Source organism: Lepidochelys olivacea (assembly GCF_965140295.1).
Source record: "Lepidochelys olivacea isolate rLepOli2 genome assembly, chromosome: 5".
In the NCBI taxonomy this organism is placed as follows: domain Eukaryota; kingdom Metazoa; phylum Chordata; order Testudines; family Cheloniidae; genus Lepidochelys; species Lepidochelys olivacea.
In genome coordinates, this window is record NC_140415.1 from 58424426 (window position 1) to 58447622 (window position 23197).

The 23197-nt window shown below is 38.6% G+C and overlaps 1 protein-coding gene across 1 annotated transcript in view; it reads left to right on the forward strand.

Annotated features, from left to right (window-relative positions):
- Positions 1-23197, forward strand: part of ADGRV1 (adhesion G protein-coupled receptor V1) — a 414454-nt gene that overhangs the window by 25697 nt on the left and 365560 nt on the right. Inside the window, exons 7-11 of the mRNA XM_084628496.1 lie at positions 1088-1653; positions 3441-3711; positions 4865-5194; positions 9846-10022; positions 12685-12908. Of these exons, the coding sequence (XP_084484622.1) occupies positions 1088-1653; positions 3441-3711; positions 4865-5194; positions 9846-10022; positions 12685-12908 (1568 nt within the window). The remainder of the gene's footprint in view (positions 1-1087; positions 1654-3440; positions 3712-4864; positions 5195-9845; positions 10023-12684; positions 12909-23197) is intronic.

Genomic DNA, 23197 nt, shown 5'->3' on the forward strand with positions numbered 1-23197 from the left:
GTGGGCTAAAAGAAACATAAATGAATAATATCCATGTTGGTCAGACAGAATAACTGTTGTACCTCAGTATGGGAGAGCCGTGACTTAGATCTTTCAGATTCCAGGTTTGAAAAAGGCTGTGTCAGTCAACAACACTATGCAAGTTTTAGTGCCACAAGCCAAACAAGGAGTGAAATTGGCACTGGCTTTAAAGACAGCTGCACACTCACTCCCATAGTCCTAGAAAAGGATCCAAGGGTGGCCAATTAGCAAATGTTTATGAAAGAGGAGAAATACTGGACAGCAGGGAATTAGAACCTTTTTAAAGAGCTGAAGGCAATAACAGTGCTTAGAAAGGATGTGTCCACTTTATAACTGAATATTTACCATCAGCAATAACTGTAATTAATTTTGCACTGGTATTTCTTTCAGAAGTAAATACTACTTTATTGTGAGTGTCAGAAACAAGGATCAGATACAGGACCCAATTCTTTCCTCACCTACATTCCATTCCCATTGGCTTCACTGGGAATTGTGTAGGTCCATCTGAGAGCAGAATGTGTGCAGTTTCTTTCATCTAGTCCTATATGAATGGTGAGAGACTGAACAAGGTCATGTCCATTTGCTGTGCTCATAGGGCCATATCTCAGGCACTCTGGCATAAACCACCAGTGAAGTCAGTAGGGTTACTCAGGATTTAAACCTGGATAACTGAGAGCAGAGATTATCTCACAGAGAAGCAGTTTGTAAAATGCTCCAAGCAGCAGATAGCGATGGTCCCATGATGCAAAGTTTCAGTCTCCTAAAAATCTGGAAGTGGTGAGAGCCAGTGTTTTGGTTCAGACCCATTTTTAGTTTCAGTATATCTGTGTTTTATTCATATTTCTAAAGTACAGCAATATGTTCTGGAAAATGGAAATGTTCTGTTTTGGGAAAGTGTTTTGAGTCAAGGTATACTAAATTATAGGTGTGTTCCCCTGTTTGCGCTACTGAATGATCTGTTGGTTTACTTGTACTGAAGAATAAATTAAGGCAGTTTTGATAGTCAGACTGCTCTGCGTATATTTAAAACATGAGTTATTCTTAGCTGTTAATATTATTTTTCCAGATACCAGAAAATGATGAAATATTTAATGTTCATCTGAGAAGTGTGGAAGGAGGGGCTGAAATCAATGCAACAAGAAACACTGTTCAGATTACTATTAAGAAAAACGACAGCCCTGTGCGATTCACTCAGAGTGCTTATATCGTGCCCGAGGAGGGTGATGTGCTAACAATTCAAGTGGTTCGTGGTAAGGATGACAGCGGAAAATTGATTGGATCTGATGAATATGAAGTCTCTGTCCGTTACATCATCATAACTGGGAATTCAACAGCACACGCACAGCTTTATTTAGACTTCCTAGATCTGCAACCAAATATGACTATTGTTTTCCCATCTCAAGTGCATGAATCTGACATGAAATTTAAAATCTTCGATGATGCCATACCAGAAATTGCAGAGACCTTTCAGATTATGCTCCTTAATGACACTCTGCAAGGAGATGCTGTTTTAATAAGCCCTTCTATTGTCCATGTCACCATTAAACCTAATGACAAACCCTATGGAGTACTGTCAATCAACAGTGTATTGTTTGATCAGGTGGTTGTCATTGATGAAGACCAAACTTCAAGGTACTTTAGATTTTCCAACTGTAGCTAAAATGTTATCTTTTGGATTTATGAAACAGCTGTTTTGGGGGTAGTTTTCTTAGGGAAGGGGAAAATGTTAAGTGCTATAATATCACAATACAGAATGTATAAGTTTGCAGTCCTTCAAATTTTAACACTGAAGTAACATTATTTTTAGGGTTTTGTACATTAAGATTAAAGTTTTGTACAAATGTTTACTATTGATGAGATAGCTGTGTTTGGAAAATAGACATGGGCTCTGTAGCAATACTCACTACCTGCCATTGCTCTGTGTTAACCCCCACAATAGCAAGAGGTGCACCCATCTACCACATTATTAATAATCCCAGGAAGAAGCCTCTCTGGAAGGGGGTACTTTTTATTTTTTAGTAATGATGCAGGACTAGCATATTTTAATTACACAGTCATTAAACTAGTCCTGCATTCTTAGCTGCTCAAAGTCAGTGGCTCTCAACCTTTCCAGACTATCCGCAAGTTTCACCTCACTTAAAAACTACTCAATTACAAAATCATACATAAAAATACAAAAGTGTCACAGCACCCTATTAGTGAAAAATTACTTACTTTCTCATTTTACCATATAATCATAAAATAAATCAACTGGAATATAAATATCGTACTTACATTTCAGTGTATAGTATATAGAGCGGTATAAACAAGTCATTGTTTGTATGAAATTTTAGTTTTTACTGACTTTGCTAGTGCTTTTTATATAGGCTGTTGTAAAACTAGGCAAATATCTAGATGAGTTGATGTACTCACTGGAAGACCTCTGTGTACCCCAGGGGTAAGCATACCCCTGGTTGAGAACCACTGCTCTAAGTGAATGCAGATTTTGTTAGAAACAGAGTGAACTAGGTACAATTTACATAATGTTGTGTTAAAAAATCATGGCATCTTGAATCATAAGTGTACTCACCTCTGGATATAACATTTTGTGGGATGAGAAGCTTCATATGGAAAAGGTATAGGTGTTGTAACTACATTAATTTGTTTCACTAATTTGTTTATCATGCTAAATTTACAGAACTACAATTAAAACACAATAATATATGGTCACCTTAATTTAAAATACCTCTTGAATAAAAATGGAGTTTTTCAAAGTTAGTTAATTTAATAGCAAGAAGCATAACTTTATAAATACTGAACGTACCTCATTGATACCAAGACAGTATGTCCAGACCCAGAAATAGTAGTGGTTTAATATTTCAATATAGAAGAAACAATGATGATTTTGAATGAATTAAGCGCTCATGCCTAAGAGTTGTTATCTGATATAACTTGTAAACTGCTAAAAACCAAGGCTAGAAGAGATGAAAATTACTTACATTTGAGAAATCAAACTAATAGGTTTCACTAGACATATTTAAAGCTCATATTTTATAAATGTGTATTTCTCAATATCTTTCTTATTTAAAAAAGGGAGTTCAGGCTGTACCATCACCCATATTATATATGGTTCATTAAAAAATAGTCTTTGTGTTTAAGAAAAGTCTAAATCTAAATTATGATGGCATTTTCCACACTATCAATCAGACCAAACTATAGGGTTTGACTCTGATCTCATGTGAACCAATTAAATCAAGACTAATTCCACTGAAGTCAGTGGAATTATACTAGTATAAACCAGTTAAGAGAGATCCGAATCAAGTCTTTTGAAAGGGGACAAATAGTGTAAAAGCCTACAGCATTCAGAGGATGGATAACTAGGAAAAACATTTCATGTTTAGGATAAGCCAATATATGTTTACTTTTCTTCACAACCATAGGTTTGAAGGAATTACAGTTGCAAGAAATGGTGGAACACATGGAAATGTTTCAGTTACTTGGATTATAACTCGTAATAGCAGTGATCCTTCACCTGTGACTGCAGACATCACTCCTGCCTCAGGGGTGTTACATTTTGCTCAAGGACAGATGTTGGCATCACTTCTTCTGAACATTATCAATGATGATTTCCCTGAAGAGGCAGAGCCCTATCTGCTTAGAATTCTAGCTGATACAATACAGGGTGGTGCAGAAGTGAGTGAACCTGCCGAGGTAAGTCTGGTTTTATGTTGTTTTTCAGAGAAGTGGGCAGGGAAGTAAAAAGACTTTTTCGCGTTTAGATAAAGCTGATCATTTAGAAAGGCTAAGGATTTGTACTTAAACCATGGAACAAAATTATTTGTATCTATTTGTATTGCAGTAGTCCCCAGAGACCCTAACTGAGGTCAAGGCCCCATCGTGCAAGGCACTGTACAAACAGTATCTCTGTCTCATGGTTAAATGACAGTGAGGCATGTTTAAGTCTATTTACTTGATTGTAAAATGGCCCCATACTGGCTGTAATAATATTCTGCAGGTTAGGCCTGGTGCAGAAGGGGCATTCAACAGGTGCTCAGTGGAGGGTTATGTGAAGCCGCTCAGGGGACAGAAAACTAATGTTAATGACTTCCCCCCAAGTGGCCACATATGTATCCAGGCCCCATTTCTCCCATATAGTGGCATGGAGTTTACTGCAACTCTGGGCTGTAATCCCATGACATTTTTTGTTTAGGAAGCATAGGGAGATAGGCATAGTATTCAAACTGTTAGCAGCTTGGGGGACATTCTCCTCCTTCTTAGCTACCTTTACTCCTAAGCTCTATCCCTTACAAAGCAATGGGTGCCTTGACATCGATGGGTGCCTTGACATTTCAAGGATCTCTGTGAGATCCGGTCAGGGAGACACTGTATAGTCAATGATTTTGCAATTACATCCTAGTGGCCAGGGAGGGAAAAGCAGAGTCCCTGGCTAGGGGGTATGCAATCATGCAGCTCTTATATGTGTGCCTCTAAGCACCTTGTCTACAGCGCACAAATCATTCTCACAATTTTAATTAATTGTTATCTTGGTTGGTAATTTCAACAGAGGCCAAGTATAGAATGGGCACGGAACTAAGCTATTCTTTGTTCTCTAGAGGTGGACTCATTGAGTCATAGTTGACACATGTCGATGGTGCACTGTGAGTAAGTTCACACAGCTACTATTATACATATTCTGTACAAAGGACACTTCAGTTTTTCATGAACACTATAAATTCACAGAAAAATGGGTGTGGAAAATCTCATGGTAACAATCAGAGCAACCACCAGTAGAAGAATGAATAATACTATATGGTGTGTGCTAATGGTGACATATAGTAATAACGATATTTTTCTCTTCTTGTAGCTTTTGTTCTACATTCAGGACAGTGATGATATTTATGGTCTAATAGAGTTTTACCCTTTGGAGAACCAGAGGATTGAAAGCAACCCAACAGGACGTTTTTTGTCCTTGAGTTTTGCAAGGCAAAGAGGAACAGTCGGAGTTGTGAGGTTGGTTTATATTGTCCTGTACGTTCCTGCTGGAACCGTGGATCTTGAGCGAGCAAAAGATGACATCCTAAATGTTTCAGGAAGAGGCATCCTCATCTTTCCAGAAGGGAAACCCCAGGACATCTTAAATCTACCAATAAGAAATGATGCATTTCTTCAAAATGGTGCCCATTTCCTCATACAGGTACTTTATATGTTAAAATATTTATCAACTGCTTTTCAAATAAACAAGGGCACAGTGTTACTAGTAGTTGCATACTTTTGTATGCACTGAGAATTACCAATACAGTATGTAGCTAGGAAATCTTTCTCTGGTATAAGGAGGTTTTTTCAAGAAATATATCTTGTAGAACCCTGTTCTCAAATAATTATTTTACTAGCACACGTCTTTTCTGTAAGCCCTCTATTATAACATAATAAATGTATTAACTAAAATTCAGCAACAAAGAATAAACTAATTGTTGCAAAATTTTACTGCTCTTCCTTCACTCCAGGGCAATAATACTTTTAAAGAGATGACTAAAATATATTGAAGATTTTTAACATTGTCATTATTATGGAAAAGGACGGTTGAGTAGGTTTTTTGGTAAATTTTCATGACGGTGTTACCAGAATGATATTTGTTCCTTCTTTTTCATTTTTTTTGCATTTAGGGCCTGATCTAAGGCCCATCAAAAGGTTCCCATTGACTTCAATGGGCCTTAGATCTGGCTCTTAGTCTACACTCTTGGAAGAGATCCAGATTGGATCATCAGTCAGGCCCTAAGTCAATGATGTGAGCCAAAGTCAGACATGCTGATGTAATATAAGGTTGTGGGAGATACACCTACTTACTGGAGTGTGAATACTGATCACTCTAGGGAAGTGTGTGGAAGGCTAAGTTGATATAACTTATTTGTCGAGAAGCCAAGAGAAGGTATAAGAATTACTCTTTGTATTGAGGTAGGGCATAGGGGCCCCAGTCATGGACCAAAAGCCAATTTTGCGAAGTGCTGTATGAACAACTAACCAAAAAGACAGTCGTTGCACTGAGGAGCTTACAATGTAAGTATAAAACAGGAGAAAACAGAGAGGTACGATAAAGAGAAAGGGGGAACATATAGTAACTATAGTAATATAGTGAGACAAAACTGTTCAGTATGAAAAGCTATTGTAACAGCATACTGGAATGGGGGAGTGGTCTACTCTTGTTACTTTTCAAGATACACTCTTCTCTTCCATACCCTTGGCACGTGACCAACACCAATTTACATTCCTTTAGACTAAACTAAACTCAGCAAGCCAAATCCAAAGAGGATAAGTAGGGAGTGTAAGTTAAATGTCAGTAAGTCTGTATGAATCTAAGGGAGTCTAAGCTGGTGAAACATACACCACATTGGACTTGCTTCTGAATTGAGCTTCGTAGTTTTTCTTCCAGTTTTCTTTCCAAGTTCTCTCCTGCCCTTTATTTTTTCTTCTTTCTAATTTTGTTTCTGGAAGCAAGCAATTTCTTTCATTGCTGATTAGAGCAGGTTGAAAATTTTCTATCTAAATTATTTTTTTACAGAACACCTGAAAACAAAAAAATTCACCTGCAATGCCAGAATGTTTTTGATTCAGAAATGCTTGCATGGTGACTCATGAGAGGTGTAGTTTGGGTGCCTTATGTACTCAGTCTCCTCTGGGCCAAGATCCCCAGCCAGACTATCCATGATGCACCACAGTGGCTCACCAAGAAGGGAGACTGTGGTGCATCATGTGAGATATAGTCCAGCCAGGGAGTCTGGCCTATAGAAGAGAACTGGGGCATGAGGCATCCAAACTACAACTCCTGTGAGACACCATGGCAGCACTTCTGAATACAAAAGTTTTAGGTTTCAGCCATGTTTTTAGTGGGTTTTCAGACGAAAGTTTCTGGCTGATATTTTTTAGGTTTTGGACCATTTCTTTCAGTTTTTAATTTATTTTTTTTGCCAAAAAGTTTGAAATTTCCCATGGAATGCTTCACAATCAATTGTTTTTTGTTTTTTGTTTTTGCATTTTCATCAAAATTTCCATTGCGCGAAGGGAGACATTTTCTGATTAGCTGCACTGGTGATAGCCATGATGACCATGTGCCATTCTTTTAATTTAAAATTTGATCTCCCTCCTGGAGCCCTAGAACAGATTCATCTGCTATATCTGCTGCAGATGTGAAACATATTAATCTACCACACTTAAATACAAAGGAGATTTTAAGAGGTACTGAAATGCAGTAAAAGTGTGGGATGTAAAAAAGCAAACAAACTAGTGCAGGATAGATATTGTAGAATTCCTCATGGCCAGTGATCCTATGTGCATTGCACAGCTTTTCAAACTTCAGATCCCAGACTTCAGTGCTGTACGTTCTCTATGAACCGGAAGGATCTGTGTGTTTAGATAAATTAAACAAGAGGGCCTCCTATAGTGGACAGTTCATTTAAAAACTCATTTGGAAAACAGCACTATTTGTCACTAAGACAATTCCTTCATGTTGTGAATGAGCTATAAGATCAGAGAGCATGGTTAGAATGAGAACATTACAGAGCTTGTACTGTACACAATAGATGAGTAACTCAAGAATTGGGGGAGGGAAGAGGAGGAGGAAACGAAGCTTGAATGAAGCTAAAGAATGGCTAGAAGAATCAGAGAAATGAGCTGAATATTTTTCAGTGACATACCCAATTAAATAATCTACTGTAGTCAAAGATACAACTTTTGGCATGTTAAGGAAGACTAATGGGCTTTTCCAAATTCAAAGGATCCCAATGTATTGAATAATTCTTTGAGTGATTCAGTCAGGCCAAGCACAGATGCTTAAGACATCCAGTGATAAAAGCTGTGACAACTCAAACACTAACTCAGATACTATGTAAAATAAAGTAAATATTTTACTACTCACTCATTCTTCCTCCATGCCTCCCCCAATAACTCCTGGAAAATAATAAAATAAGATAGTAATAAATGGGACTTGGTGAATGGCTATTTTTTGAGACAGCTGGCGGGAAAAAGGAAGAGTGTTGGAGGTACTTTCTTTATAAAATAATATATTTACTATAATTCTTATCTATCTTATCTGTCTTAGCTATCAAGTAATTGTTGGTGGTGAAGGCTGTAAAAATGTTGATGAGATGAGATGAGGATGAAGTAGAGCAGTGGTTCTCAAACTTTTTTTTTCTGCGGACCACTTGAAAATTGCTGAGGGTCTTGGCGGACCACTTGATGATCTTTCCAAATGTTATTTGTACCGTTAGTTAACTATTGTAAAGCGCTTTGGTTAAAAGCACTATATAAAAACCCTTTAATAATAATTAAAGTTTTTTTGTTCTACAAATAAAAGCACACAACTCATAATTTAATACCAGTAGTCTTACCTTTCTAATGGTTCCCTCTCTCCCCCGCCACAGCAGTCCCCAAGCTGGGGATAGGAACGAGAGGGGGGTCTGTCCCTCTCTCCCCCACCGCAGCCACCCCCGAGCTGCGGCTCTGAAGGAAGGAGGTCTTTTCCCCACTACAGCAGCCACAGATCTGAGGCTGGGAAGGAGGGCCGTCTCTCCCCGGCAGCTGCAGCCCTGGAGTTGGGGAAAGTCGCCTCTTTCTCTGGCCGCCGTAGCCCTGCACATCCCAAATTTCCCCCACCCCCTCTTTTCACCCCACTTCCCCCTCCCACCAACCCCCATCCTCCCCAGGGACACCACCTCACCTTACATGTGCGTCTTCTCCAGGGTCCAGGCACCTAATTAGTGGAGCCACGCCTGTGCGGAGCTCATTACCACAGTTTGAGAACCTCTGGAGTAGAGGCTCAAATGCAGAGTTAGTTTTTAGTATTAATTACAACCGAATACAATAGTGATTGCAAGAGTGGTAATTAGAGCTTGTTGAAAATTCCCAGTGGAACAGCTTTCCATTGAAAAGGTGCTGAGTTGATGAAATTGAAATGTTCCACAGAAATGTGTCAATTTATGTCAAAACTTTTGACAGAGACCAGGGGGCAGGCATCCTGCCTAGTTTTCTGCCAGCCTACCTGCTTGCTTCCCTGGGCTCCCGGCGTAATTTATCTGCACAATTTCTGCAGTTGTATGTGTATTTACACATGCAAATATCCAGTTGAGTTCACTATTTGAATGCTTAACATTTTGAAAAATAGATCCCTGAAAGTTTACTATCTTGTGTCCGAAAAGGAATTTTTGTTCATGTCTGTCTCCACCACATAGCTGTAAATTTGCTCCCTTGCTCAACAAATGTCATGACTGACTTTCGTTCATATTGACATATAGTGAAAGCTGCTCTAGCCTGCACCAGCTCCAAGCGGCTACTACAGCAACCGAGGGACAGCTGAGTTTTAGCCACACCTCTTTCCTTATCCCATATATCAATATTCAGAAAATATGTGGGAAAAGGAGCCACTGTGATGGCTTTACTCCACTAAAACCTCCCCTTTTGCAGGGAAGTTGGGGCCCTTTGGCCAGGCATGGGGGCTTTATCTATATCAGTAGACTTGCTTCCCACCCCTCTCCAGGAGTGCTTTGTCACTCCTCCAGTAAGTTCAGACCAGTGTATTCAACATGCACAACAAGGCTTGACTTGAGACACCTAGATATCTGATGGAGCCCTCTTCTTCTCTTCAGGACATGTATTTTCAGCCTTGTACCACTGGAAGGAGACTTACAGTTCACATAACATAAAACACAAATGAAAGAATAAGAGAAAAATTGAAAGGATATTGCTAAAGATACAAAATGACAATATATTGCCACATATTTCTCAGTTAGAAACAACAGTGTTGCGCCCTTTTGATATTAAAGAATTTGGGTTTTTGTTTTGTTTTGGTTTTGTAGATGGAAAGAGTTGAGCTGGTGAATATCATTCCTCCAATCCCATCTGTAAGTCCTAGACTAGGTGCGATTTGGAATATTTCCCTGAGGATTACTCCTGACATTGCAAATGGTGAAATTGGTTTTACTAGTAATCTTCCAATTATTCTTCACGAGCCAGAGGACTCCAGTGCTACCATGGTAAGTAAGCCTTTTTCATACTGTCCTTCACTGTTGCAAGTTATTTATAGGAAGTTTAATCTATTTTACTTAGTGTAGTCTTTCAAAAGTAAATTGGAGAGAAACCTTTCTGTAAATCACACCTAATCTAAAACATTTCCCATGTCAAAAGTAAAAGCCAAGTTAGAAAAAGAACAGTTTTTTTCATAAAGGCCAAAATTGTGTAAGACTTTAATGGCATTATAACAGAGGGTGAATTTGGCCTGTGATATCTATAAACACATCTACAAAGCCAAGGGTTAATCTTTCCTATAGTCACACTCAACAAAATATACTGATGGATATTTTGGTCCCTTTTCTCTGATTCAGATCCATGTTTGTGGGTCCTAGACACTAAGAGGTAAAGTTAGTTAGATCCACACATAGGAACTCAGAATTGGAGAGGCAGGGATCAAATGTGCCTTAGTTGTGTCTTGTTTGACTTAACCATCTAAATGGGCTAACCTTTTCCTAATGCAACACTTATAATATTCAAGGATGGGCTTGAGCTGTGGATCAGGATATTAATTTCCCAAAAGCTTGTGTGTGTTCAGGTTCAAGGTTTTGGTTGGTTTCCATCTCTAAGTTTGTTACATTTGAAATATTGAGAACACAGGGGGAAAATATTTACAACATTTTGGAATATAATGGCTGAAGTTTTAAAAATAAAGTATTTTCCTGCCTGCTATCAAGTTCAATTTGTATGCAAATAAGATTTACTATAGTCTTCCATGTAAAATACTAGCATTGATTCAATATGAAGACTGAGAAATTAAGCACTCCAGTGTCAGGACATTTCCAAAGTTAAAGGTTGAGCAGTCCACCTGAACTCTGCCTTTAGTTTTCCTGGCAAACACCTTGCCATCCTCATATCCTCGTTAGCAAAATGCAGAAGCAGCTAACTGTTTGGAGTTGGGTTTTAATCCTCATCCTGCCAAAGCCTGTTTTAAAGCCATGTTAGAAAAGCTACCCATTTAAAAGTTCAAGACACATTCAGCCTGCTGGTCATACTTAAAGGTTAGCATGACCCCAATCCCAGAGTTCATTTAAAGGAGCCCTGGGCTGGGGGGGGGGGTCCCAGCTCTAAACAGCTGTCACAAAGTTCTACTGATATTTTGTTACCTTTTAAAAAATTGTCCTATGGCTTAAGGGATAAAGTTTCTGCTTCGAGGTCAGGCATTAAAAGCTCAAAATACAGTAGAATGTTTTTTTCATTTTGAACTGAATAAAAAAGGTACAGAAAATAAATCCCGGTTGCCTTCACAGTCTGTACTTATATCTTTGGACAGCTTATAAATGTGCAATTAAAAACATTTCTTCCCATTTAGCTTACAAAGACTAGCATTAAATCCCTGAAGTTTTAAAATTACTGTAAATGTGAAAAATAATCAAGAAATACTGAGAATCACTATCTTTTATTATTTTATTGTTTTCCCCCCCTAAATTTAAGTTACTAGGTGGAAGACTGACAGTCCTTGAGTTCTTTATTTATCTACAGAGCAGTTAGTTTTCTATGCTGTCCCACAAACTTTGATCTGAAGATATTGGTAGTCCATTAAAAACAATGGAACTACTCACAGGCTTAAAGTAAAGCACACGTGCAAGTGCTTGCAGGATCAAGGTCTAAGATAAGAAGTTAGAAATGAATGCTTGAAATAAAGATACAGTTATATATACCAGCTCATCTTGTTGTGAATGCTGCAAACATGTTACCGGTTTTTTAGAATGACAGAGAGGGGAAAAGTGGAGTATGTATTTACCACTGCTCATGATTTTGTCACAAGATTACATAATTCCTCTGATGACCAGTTTGAGCCAGTAAGGTGCACTTTCCTGGGATTTTTAAAATGTTGCTCCCAAATGAGAGAGTGAGAACTATCAACCTCATGGAAATGATTATGCTGGTTCTTCAGTTGACCCACTGGTAAATAAAACATGTCATTTAGCCACTCAGGCACAGTAGTTTCCAAATATTATATATTTAAAGTTTGTGAGCCCAAAAGAAGCATTTTCAAGTGCATTAAGATTCTTCTGTGTGTTCTAATATCAATCAGGGAATGCTATTTCTTTTTTTTTTTTTTCACACTCTCATTTTCTTTCATTATTATCTTAATGCCAGTCTTCCCACGGTTCCTGAATTTGGACAGCTTCATTGGCAGGCTGTCTTTTTCAAACTCCAATTAAAACTCTGCTAATTAGTTTAAACAATTAGTTGATTAGATGGCGCTAAAATAATGAAAGTAAATATGTGATAATTATCTTTAAAACCAATTTCTCTTCTTGAAGAGATGAGCATTGGCAATTCAGTCACACAAAGCTTATTACACTTGTGGCTTCTTACTCAATTGTCATATGAATTAAGTTGTAAACAGCTTGTTTTATCTCTTTATTAATCTAAACATATATGATTATATAAATGAGTCAAACGAATACATGAAATACATACTTTCACAGTATTTCATTGATGTAACTCCATTGACTTCCATGGTGTTAATTCTGATATTCACTGATGTAAGTGAAAGGAGAATCAGCCTGTCCATACCAATATGCACACTGTCCATTTAATAGTTTGTTAGGGTGTAGCTGATTTAAAAAAAATTAATCTGTTACTTTCAAGGTCACAGATTGCCATGTTGTTTTCTAGGTTTCCATTGCTCTGCATCGAGATGGGACTGATGGACAAGCCACTGTGTTTTGGAGTTTTAAACCTTCTGGCCTCAATCCAAAAGCAGTAACGTATGATGATCTAAGTCCTTTTAATGGCTCTGTTTTGTTTTTATCTGGACAAAGTGACACTTCAATCAACATTACTGTCAAAGCCGATGATATCCCTGAAATGAATGAAACTGTGACATTAACCTTGGACAGGTATTGCATCCTGATAGTATAAAGAGCAAATGAAATACCTTTCATTTCATATGTTGTGAACAGTATCGGTTTACTATCACACAATTCATGCAGTGTGTTGGTAGAAGCCTGATGGAACATCGTGTCCTAGACCAGTGTTGTGGATGGTTTCTGTTTTCCCTGGAGGGTAATGTGGGAATGTATATTCTCCTTGCTATGTAATGAGTTGATTTCATATTTGCTATGGCAGAAATATGGTTTTGAAGACCTTGTTAGACTACTAAGTTCACATTTCAGCTCTGATCTCTCACTATATTTCTGTGAAAATATGCATGTACAAATTCACTTCTAAGAATTCAAGGTATCCAGAAGTGGTATAGATATGTAGCATGAACAGCTTCATAGTTCATGAAAATTTTGGTTCCAGCACTTAATGTTGATTTCCACTGGAAGGTCAACTCTCTGTTAGCTAACAGAAAACAGAAGTTAGAATTCTAATGGATATTGTAAATCACACAATACTTGCTACAGACCACATAGTACTATTTTCTTTGATGGGGTTTATGTTTGTTGCTCCCATTGAAGATATGTGGTCACTCTCTTTTATGATAGTTCTCATTCTTGGCTATTTGACTAGCTCCATCACAGCTCATGGATTCTCAGGTGACAGCAGTGGCCTGGAGTCCCTTTTTTCACACTCATCTGGTTTGGAGCTTGTAATCTCTCTTCACAGATAAACAGTTCTCTATGCCTTTGAACCTCCACACTGTAATGCATCTTGCTGCCACACGTATGTATACTTCAGTTAGTGCACAATACACTAGACAGACTAGAATCTCCTTCCTCAGAAGTTTTTAAGGTCAGGCTTGACAAAGCCCTGGCTGGGATGATTTAATTGGGGATTGGTCCTGCTTTGAGCAGGGGGTTGGACTAGATGACCTCCTGAGGTCCCTTCCAACCCTGATATTCTATGATTCTATGACTACAGGAGCCGGGGAAGAGTATAGCTCCTCCCCCGCTCTAGCTCTTAGCTCCACCTCAGAACGTGATTTACACCTCCTTCCCTGCTCCCAAACAGCCTAATAAGAGCCCCTAATATATACATATAAAAATCCCTTCCATTTGCTACTCCACCTCCCAGTGCTCCGGGGAAGAACTTTCCAGCTGTGCCCCTCCTTCCAGCACAACAGATGAGCATACTTGCTGTATGCTGGGCACCTGGTGCACCCCTCACCCCTGAGATCTTCGTCAAGGACAGCTATAGCTAGCACCCAACATTTGCCTTCCCCAGTTGGTGTCTTATCTGGAAGAAACACTTGCAAGGGATGCACACTAGCTCCCAGAAAGCTGAACTCTAGACACCCATAGCCAATCAAATGCAATCATTTCACATAAGCATACAACAGGTGAAGAGAAAAACCAGAACCTCAAGTTCCTACTGATCTATACAAGGTCAGCATTCAGGAAGACAGTTTATCATATGCTATTTGATCACAAAATAAATCATTGTTAGGCCTGCCTTGCAGAAACTTGGCTGGATGCTTCTGTGAGAGCTCCTTGTGTTCTCCACAAGCTACTAATTACATAAAAGACATAGACCCACTGAAGAGATGAATACAGGAGGAATATTTCCCTTGCTTCTCTGCTTTTCTTTCTGTGGGTGGCTCTAGGTGGGACTGGTTTAGTCCTAAGTGGTGCACAGGATCTGGTCCAAGAGGTCAGTGAAGCTGAACTGCCTGGCAATAGCAACCATAGTATAATTAAATTTAACATCATTGTAGGGATGAAAATACAAAAGGAATTCACCACAGTAGCATTTAACTTCAAAAAGGGGAACTACACAAAAATGAGGAGGCTAGTTAAATGGAAATTAAAAGGAACACTGAAGAATGAAATGCCTGCAAGCTGCATGGAAATTTTCTAAAAACACTGTAATGGAGACTTGGACTATATGTATACCCCACATAAAAAAACCAACAGTAAAAAAAAACAAAAAATTCCACCATGGCTATTCAACAGAATAAAAGAGGTGCTTACAGACAAAAAGACATCCCTTAAAAAGTGGAAGTCAGATCCTTCTGAGGAAAATAGGAAGGAACATAAATTCTGGCAAGTCAAGCGTAAAAGTATAATTAGACAAGCCAAAAAAGAATTTGAAGAGCAACAAATGAAAGACACACAAACTTACAGCAAATTTTTTAAATTACATCAGAACCATTTTTTGGTTTGTATGGTTCCTGAGGAAAAGGAGGTTGCCTGCCCGCAGAAACTCTGGGCAGAGACTGTGGGAGATTGAGGACAGAAGAAGCAACTAAGGATGTGGGGAAATAACGTAGCATGATAGGGTGAAGAGAATCAACGGAGGATGAGGAGGAAGCAAAGGGGAGGAAGAAAAAACAGATAAGATTGATAGAAGGAAGAGACAGAACACAAGGTGGACTTCCGCAATCCTTTCCGCAGTGTGTTGCATGCTACAAGTCTATTCCCTCCCTCCAATCACTCTGATCAATCTCTGCCTGCCCCCATTGTGACTTAAAAATTATGGCCACAATGAGGAGCTGAATAGGGCACTATGCGGTTTAACAAATATAACCATTCCTGCTGTGGCTGTGCATTTCAGGGGCAGCAGGGAGTACTGATCTGGAGAGCGATGGGGGTAAAGTGTGTGCCAACAGTAAGCAGATTTCCCAAGCTGCTGTTGGCATGGTCAGAGGTGAAGAAGCAGAGAGATGGTCTGGACTGGAAGCGGAAACCAAGCAGGAGACAAAATCCAAATTTTTCTGTGGACCTATACAGTCTTTGTCCAGCAGCGAGTTAATCTCCCCCAAGCCTGTGGCTGAAATTTGGCAGTCCTGGTGCTAGCAGAAGCCAAGAATGGAATGAACATGGAGACCACCTTTCTCTGTTAGAAATGGCTCTTCAAAACCACGGGTGAAGGATAATGGCAGGGTGATGTGTGAAAGCTTGCACTGCTGCTGTCTGCATGGTTTCTATTTTGTGGGGAACAGAAGACTTCAGTTTCCAGGGCTGGCAACCCAGCACCTCTGAGCAGTAATGAATTAGAATCAGCATAAAGAGACTGTGTGCTGGAGAAGTGTTTGTGCTGTATTATATACTGCAGCATCAATCATGGTGAAAATCAAATGTGTGGGCTATGGTAGCTTTAGTAAATCTATATATCTGTACTCCCACACACATATATGCATTTAGTAACACCATAGATAAAATATGCAGTGATAATATGAGCTCTAATGAAGATTGTATGTTACTTATTGAAATTTAGTTAATGTGTCTAACTCTATTCAGGTTACATTTTTACTAAAGATTTAACTACATCCATATTTACAAAAGAAACTCTCAAGCCATCATAAATACATTCTCCCTCTCTTTGCTCCCTGTTCTCTATTAAAAACTACCACCCTTCAGGAGAAGCCACAGTTAATAGGTAGGCCTGACTATGTTCCCTGAGTTAAACAAATCTGGGCTCTGTGAAATCGAGTGGGGCAGAATTCAGCTTCAGTATTGGGGATCTTTATCTGTGAGAACCTTTCCCCCAGGCCCTTCCTGTTTAAATTGTGACACTGCTAGTTTACGCATTTCAGCTGATTGTAACTACCACAGTTGGGAAGAGACAATACTGGGACAATACTGTAGGAAGCCATGTGTAAAGCATGAAACAGTCACTTAACAGGTTAAAACTAACACCCCAAATTTCATCCAGAAACAAATTGGAGGCCAATACAAATTATGAAGGACTGTTATATTGTGCACCTTAAGAGAAGAACTGATTATGAGGAGGCAACAATATACTGCGCCTGGTGAAGATTCTGAGTGGGTTGTTTTGGGTGTAGCCTCATGTTGTGTGCCAGGCAGTAATCCAGACCAAAACATAAATAACACCAGATCACCGTGGTGAGAGCTACATGAGGAAGAAAAGCCCCTTGTCTTCTTGCCAACTACAGATGGAAAATAAAAGTCATAGAGTGCTTAGAGTATTTATTCAAAAGCAAATGCTCTTACATTTTTTTGAAATCATATCTGATGTAATTTGGGAAACTAGAACAAGGTTGTAGATGTACAATCTCCCAGATCTTCGGCTGGTGTAAATCTCCATAGTTTCATTGACTTCAGTGGAGCTATCTCAATTTACATCTGCTATGAATCTGGTTGTAAGTATATTCAGAAAATGTTTACATTCTGAGTTATAAGAAAGAGGTTTAAACATTGCAGTCACAGAATGTAAGTTTGTGACCTTTCATTGTGAAGCGTCTGATGGTTTTCAGTGTAGTAGAGATTAGTCAACGGTGGAAAAGCAGCTAATTGCAGAAGGCCCATTGAAGGCCTCTCAGGCTGATTAAGTTCCTTAATTGCAGTGTTCAGTTGTGGCTTATGTGTTGTGAGATGCCCTCTGCACTGAGGTTCAAAGAAACACCAGCACATACTATAATATTTTCTCTTTACTCAGTGTTTTGGCTTTCACTTCTCTCCCAAGAGAGCTGGTGTTCTAATACAGGGATGTGTGTTGTTCAAAAGCTTTTCATGTTAAACTCACCGAACTTTCACTGTAAAAATTTAGCTGGTCTTGTCTTCAGAGATTTATGAGACTTCTTGAAAATAAGGAATAGAATATTGGAGTGAGTGCTAATTTTAACTGCTATTGCTAATTTTGATTACCATTCAGGACAACAACACTGAATTTCATTTGTCATGAATAGAAAAATAAGTGAATCAAATATATTTTTGGATTAAACCCTAGGCAGAGGTATCCCTTCTGATGAGAAACTCAGTGGAATTTGTACTGTGACAAATCCTACTTTAATCCTTTTCTTTAAAGCTAGGTCTTGGCACTAATTAAATCAGTAGATAATCCCCAAAAAATTAAAGAGGGATGAGCATTGAATACAAACCTAGGAAGCAGAGTAATCAGACAACATTCCATAGCAATTTGAAGTTTACCTTGCCTGAATCCCTTGCTCTGAAGTAAATGTGTTTAATGAAGCATGGTTTTAATGAAAAATTAAACAAATTCACTGACATTTCTGTTTTCCAGGCAAATTTCAAAGCATGGAACTCATATTTTTGCTGAAAGTCTTATTTGCTATTCAAAATCTTTGAACCTCAACTATGTTAAGTTTCTCCATTAGTTTTTTTAAAATTTAAAATAGAAATAGTTTATAAATACATAGAAATTGCCATATTGGATCAAATCCAAGGTCCATTTAGTCCAGCATCCTTTCTGACAGTGTTCAGTACCAGCTAATTGAAGAGAATGTGCAAGAAACCTTGTGAAGCTTGTGTAAATTGTAAGAGGCATTTAGGGGACAATATTTTTTAAAAGTCTGTTTGTTACAAAAGTATCAGAGATAGCATATTTGATTTTCAAGAAGGAAGCATTTTATACTTTTTCTCATAGACTTATAGATAAGGCGAGAAGGCACCATCATGATTGTCTAGTCTGACCTCCTGCACATTGCAGGCATAGAACCTCGCCCACCCACTTCTGTAATAGATCCATAACCTCTGGCTTAATTACTGAAGTCCTCAAATCATGACTTAAAGACTTCAAGTTACAGAGAATCCACCATTTTACGCTAGTCTAAACCTGCAAGTGACCCAGGCCCCATGCTGCAGAGGAAGGCAAAATCCCCCCCAGGGTCTCTGCTGGTATGACCTGGGAAAATTTCTTCCTGACCCCAAATATGATGGTCAGTTGGACCCTGGGCATTTCCGCTAGACCCTAAAGCCAGATACCAGGAAAGAATTCTCTGAAGTTACTCAGAGTCCTCCCCATCCAGTGTTCCATTGGAGATCATTGCTACTAGCAGTCGCAGATGGTTACATGCCATTGTAGGCAGTCTCGTCATACCATCCCCTCCCCTAAATTTATCAAGCTCAATCTCGAAGCCAGTTAGGATTTTTACCCCCACTGCTCCCCTGGGGAGGCTGTTACAGAACTTCACTCCTCTGATGGTTTCTGTTACAAACTTAAATGAGATCAGATCAGATCAGATCTTCCTAATAAGTATTTTATAGTGAAATTGTAAGTTTGACAGCTTTTTTCCCCATAACTTTTGCTTGGAGAAAACAAAACTAAAATCTTTGACATATGCGTCAATACGTTCCGACATAGGCATCATTACAGTGCTGCCAGTGTATGCCTTTAGCTGTGGGTACAGTAGGGGAAGTGTAAAATGAATCTGCTCCTCAGGGGATAAATCAGTGTTTGTCACCAGGATCAGATAATAAAAAGCAACCTTTGTTCCTGAGAACTGCTCAAGTGCACTTGAGGATTTGTCTCAATATGCATAGGGAATTGGGAAGGACCAAGGTCATGTGCAACTCTCTGCAGCAGTTGGAATATTTGCTTCCATAATGCAAAACCTCAATGTGCACCAGACAGAGCGCGGAAAGAGGCTGTTACAGGCAATATGCCTGGGTATAGGCATGGTATTTGCTGTTCTGGATTAGATCCCTAGTTCACTGCTACAAGTGAACAGTCCCATTGAATCAAAAGGACTACTTTTGTGATTAAAGTTAAGCACATACACACACAAGTTTGCAGAATTGGGGCCTAAATCAGTAAAGTACATTCATTAATATGCAGTACTAGAAAATGAAAATTAGCAGGATCAGGCTCATTTCCCCAAGAAAATATAGCATCCAAGTGAAGTCACATGGTGCTCTAATGTGAATGTTTGGCTCTAAATTTCAAATTCACAACACTAATTTCTTTTTTTTTAGTCTCTTAGTGATTAATGTATTTGATAACACAGGTTGTAAATATTCAGGGCCAGCATACTTACCCTGTGAGTGATCCTAACGAGTAGAAGTTATGAAATCTAATCCTCATTGTTTCTATTTAATATTTTATTTTTTTCATAGGTGTTTATTTTTTCAGAAAGAATATACAAATAAAGTTAGGAAAATACATCATGTCAAAGCAGCTTTATTATCTTCATTAGCCTGGATACAGTGCACATATTTTTTAAAAGGACCCAGTCTTGCTTGGATTGAAGTCGATGGCAAAACTCTCTTTGACTTCAAAGGGAGCAGAAGCAACCTCTCTGATATTAATTTGTAAGAACACCCAGTTTTTTATTTCAGGTTGTAAGCCTCATGGTATTCTTTGCCTCTTTCCTTGTGGTTGCCCTCTTCAGGCTTTATGCCATTAGCCGTATAGTTCACCACAGCTTGCTACTAGATGCTGACAAGCTTCCTTAGTCCATCTTCTTAACAAAGATTTTTGTCTCCATTATATTTGGATTCATTCAATGTAACTCCATGCAGCTGAAAGAGATATTGTTTCTGGCTTGACCATTCACTCATTAAGAAATTATTATAATTTAAATCCTAACAAATGCTTGAACATACATATTAAAACCCACCTGGTAGTCAGGATGTCTCCTTTGTGTCTTGTGTTTATACAACAGCTTGGCTGTTCATGTTACAGTGCCATTTCTAAGTATGTGGGTTATATTTGTTCAGATTAAAAGTTAATTAACTTTTTTGGTTTAGGAAACTAGGAATATTTTTCCTAGTATTTTCATTATAATAATACTTGGCTCTGGAACACTTTTGCAGTGTATTTTGTGAAGGGGCAAATCCTGGCCTCAATGAAGTCAATAGCAGAACTCCCCATTGACTTCAGTAGAGCCAGGATTTCACTCCCTAAGCCTAACTGTAGCCTGTTTGGACTGTTGTGATGCATGATGATATATGAAAAGATGGGGCCGTTAACACATAGTAAAAATATGCTGTTAAAAATTGCCGAGCAGAGACATACTCAACCTCAGTTCCAGTCTGTTCTGGGCTAATCATCATAATTTGGTTACAAATGTGTGACTAAAATTCAAGGAATTAAGAGATTAGAAAATACTTTTCTTTGATATTTTGTACTTTTGTACTTTGATTAATCAAAAAATTGTCATAAATGAGACTTCATGTAACTTCATGTTGAGCAGGGGGTTTTATGTGTTCTCATTCAAACTCTCCTTATGTTTATCTGCCAATATAGTCATTTTGGCAGATTGATGAAAAAACAGATCTTAGAGGAATGTAGACCTGAAAATAAAATTTTTTGTGTGTCTAATTAAAGGCACTAAGTAATTACAAACAGAGCTGAATAAAATTGACTCAGCTGCTGTGGTTTGTGAGCATTTACAGTGCTTGGCAGCCATCGAACTCTTGGGGGAGGGCTTAGTAAGGAATGACTTGAATGGGTCTTGACATGCTGATTGGTCATGGGGTCATCTCTCCTAGTGGAAATTGCTGAACCTCTTGCTGGCATTTGTCAACAGGGAAGTGCCAAGCAAGTAGCGTTCCCATAAAGTGAACATTATTAGCTATTGGAAAAGAAAAAAAAGCTTTAGTTTTTTCATCCTTCCCTTCTAAGATTGGTATTATTGAAATTCTGGCAAATGGCACTTTTATCCTTCTCCCCCTTTCTTTCTCTCTGTATTGACAGGGTAGAGACAGAAAGGTTTGTCGTGTACTTTGGGTAAGTGCAGCGAGCAGTGTCTTTGTCTTCAGTGAATCAACACTTTGTTTTGAAAGTGGTTGGGTTGGACAAGACTCTGTCCTCTTTATCATTTCTTTCTCTCTGAATAAGCATACCTTCTGCATCTCCTCAGGCAATGCATGCTTCCTTTGCAGTTTCGTTTGGTGACATGGGGTGCCAGCTTGAAAATGCTTCTTTATTTAGGGTCTGTGAATGATAGATGTTATGAATGCATGGCTCAGCGTTTGATGTTTGAGCATTTGATGAAACAGTGGATTAGTTGTTTAAAATCGCCACAAGTACAACTTGCCTCAGTTAAATCACTGAGCTGAATACAATTGGCCAAAATAAGTGTTCCATAAATATCCTAAAATAACTTATGAGCAGAGTTATTTTCTTCTTTAAATAACCTGCATATATTTTGTAGTACAACTTCTTCCGCTGACACATCAATAATTTGCAGAGTTAACTAACACAAACAAGTGACACTTATTAAATAATGAAGGACTCATTGCTGGTTTTCATCTTATATTCTGTTCTGTGTCCTTTGTTTAGGATGGGCTGTGATAGGTAATAATAAGGAACCAGGAGCATTATTCTTTAGTGATTTCCAGAATTGCCTTTGGGAATTTGTGATTCAGTTAATTCCAAACATTTGATAAATTTTGGTCCCAAGTGAAGATTTATTTTCTTTATGTCAAATACAGATCAAGGGTGGATAAGAGGTAGAACAAATGCAGACAATCATGTGCTGTACATAGATCCTAATTTTCATTGGAAACAAATAATCTGAAATGATCAATTATATGAAAGTCTATGAACCTATATATTATCCAAGTTCAAAGAGGCTTTTCAGTGCATCCTTCAATGCTAGCTTCTCTTGTGTCTTTTATGCCATCAAGCTTAAAGTGTCACATGTCGAGAGTCTGATGTGAGGGGGAAAAAGTACAAAAAAGCTCAGTGGAGACGGGATGACTGATTTATTAGAGGACAGGTAATGTTTGTAACAGAAGAGGTCAGAATCACAAGTGGAAGCATAATTCTTCCTTTGGTTTCTTTGCACTCCAACTTTTCCATTAGCTCTTATTAAAATATATATAGCCATGAACTCCTCTGTTTTTACTTAATTATGTAGGACTGGATTCTGTAATCAGATCTGGCCTGTTTGTGCCACTAATAAAGTGCAAAGAGGCCAGTAACTGGTCACAAGTTGCCAGCAGTGAAATCTCCCGCCACAGGGAACACTCTGCTGGCACCAGCACGCCAGTTCCTATCATGCATCAGTCACCACCCGTCTTGGAATAGGAGGTATGTCAGGAGTGGGCATGGCAGAGCAATGCTACCCTATGTCTGTGCTGCTGGTGTAGAGGCCAGAAAGGATCTTTCACCCATGACAAAAGTTATAGTTTCTAGGAAGAAGCACAAACTCCTACTGGGTTCAGGGCTAGCTCCCTGGTACCACCCCAAACATCCTGCACCAACCCAGTGGTAAGCCATAGGGGAGAATCATAATATCAAGAGTTCTGTCTAATTCCCATTGAAGTCAATGGCAAAACTTGTATTAAGAGAGCAGTGTAGGGTCCCAAATGTGTGACTACAAAATTAAGTATGGCTATCTTGGTGATGTTTATTACACATGGAATAAAGTACAACATAGCACTAAATCTGACCTTTAAGTATTCATCTGTACAAACATATTTTCATTTCTTTCTTTGAGTGTTGTGGGCACATGTGACCTTGTTAAATTCAGACCAACCAGCCACAATACACTCCACAGAAATTGAAGGTATTTTAGATGCAAAAAAAACAAAAA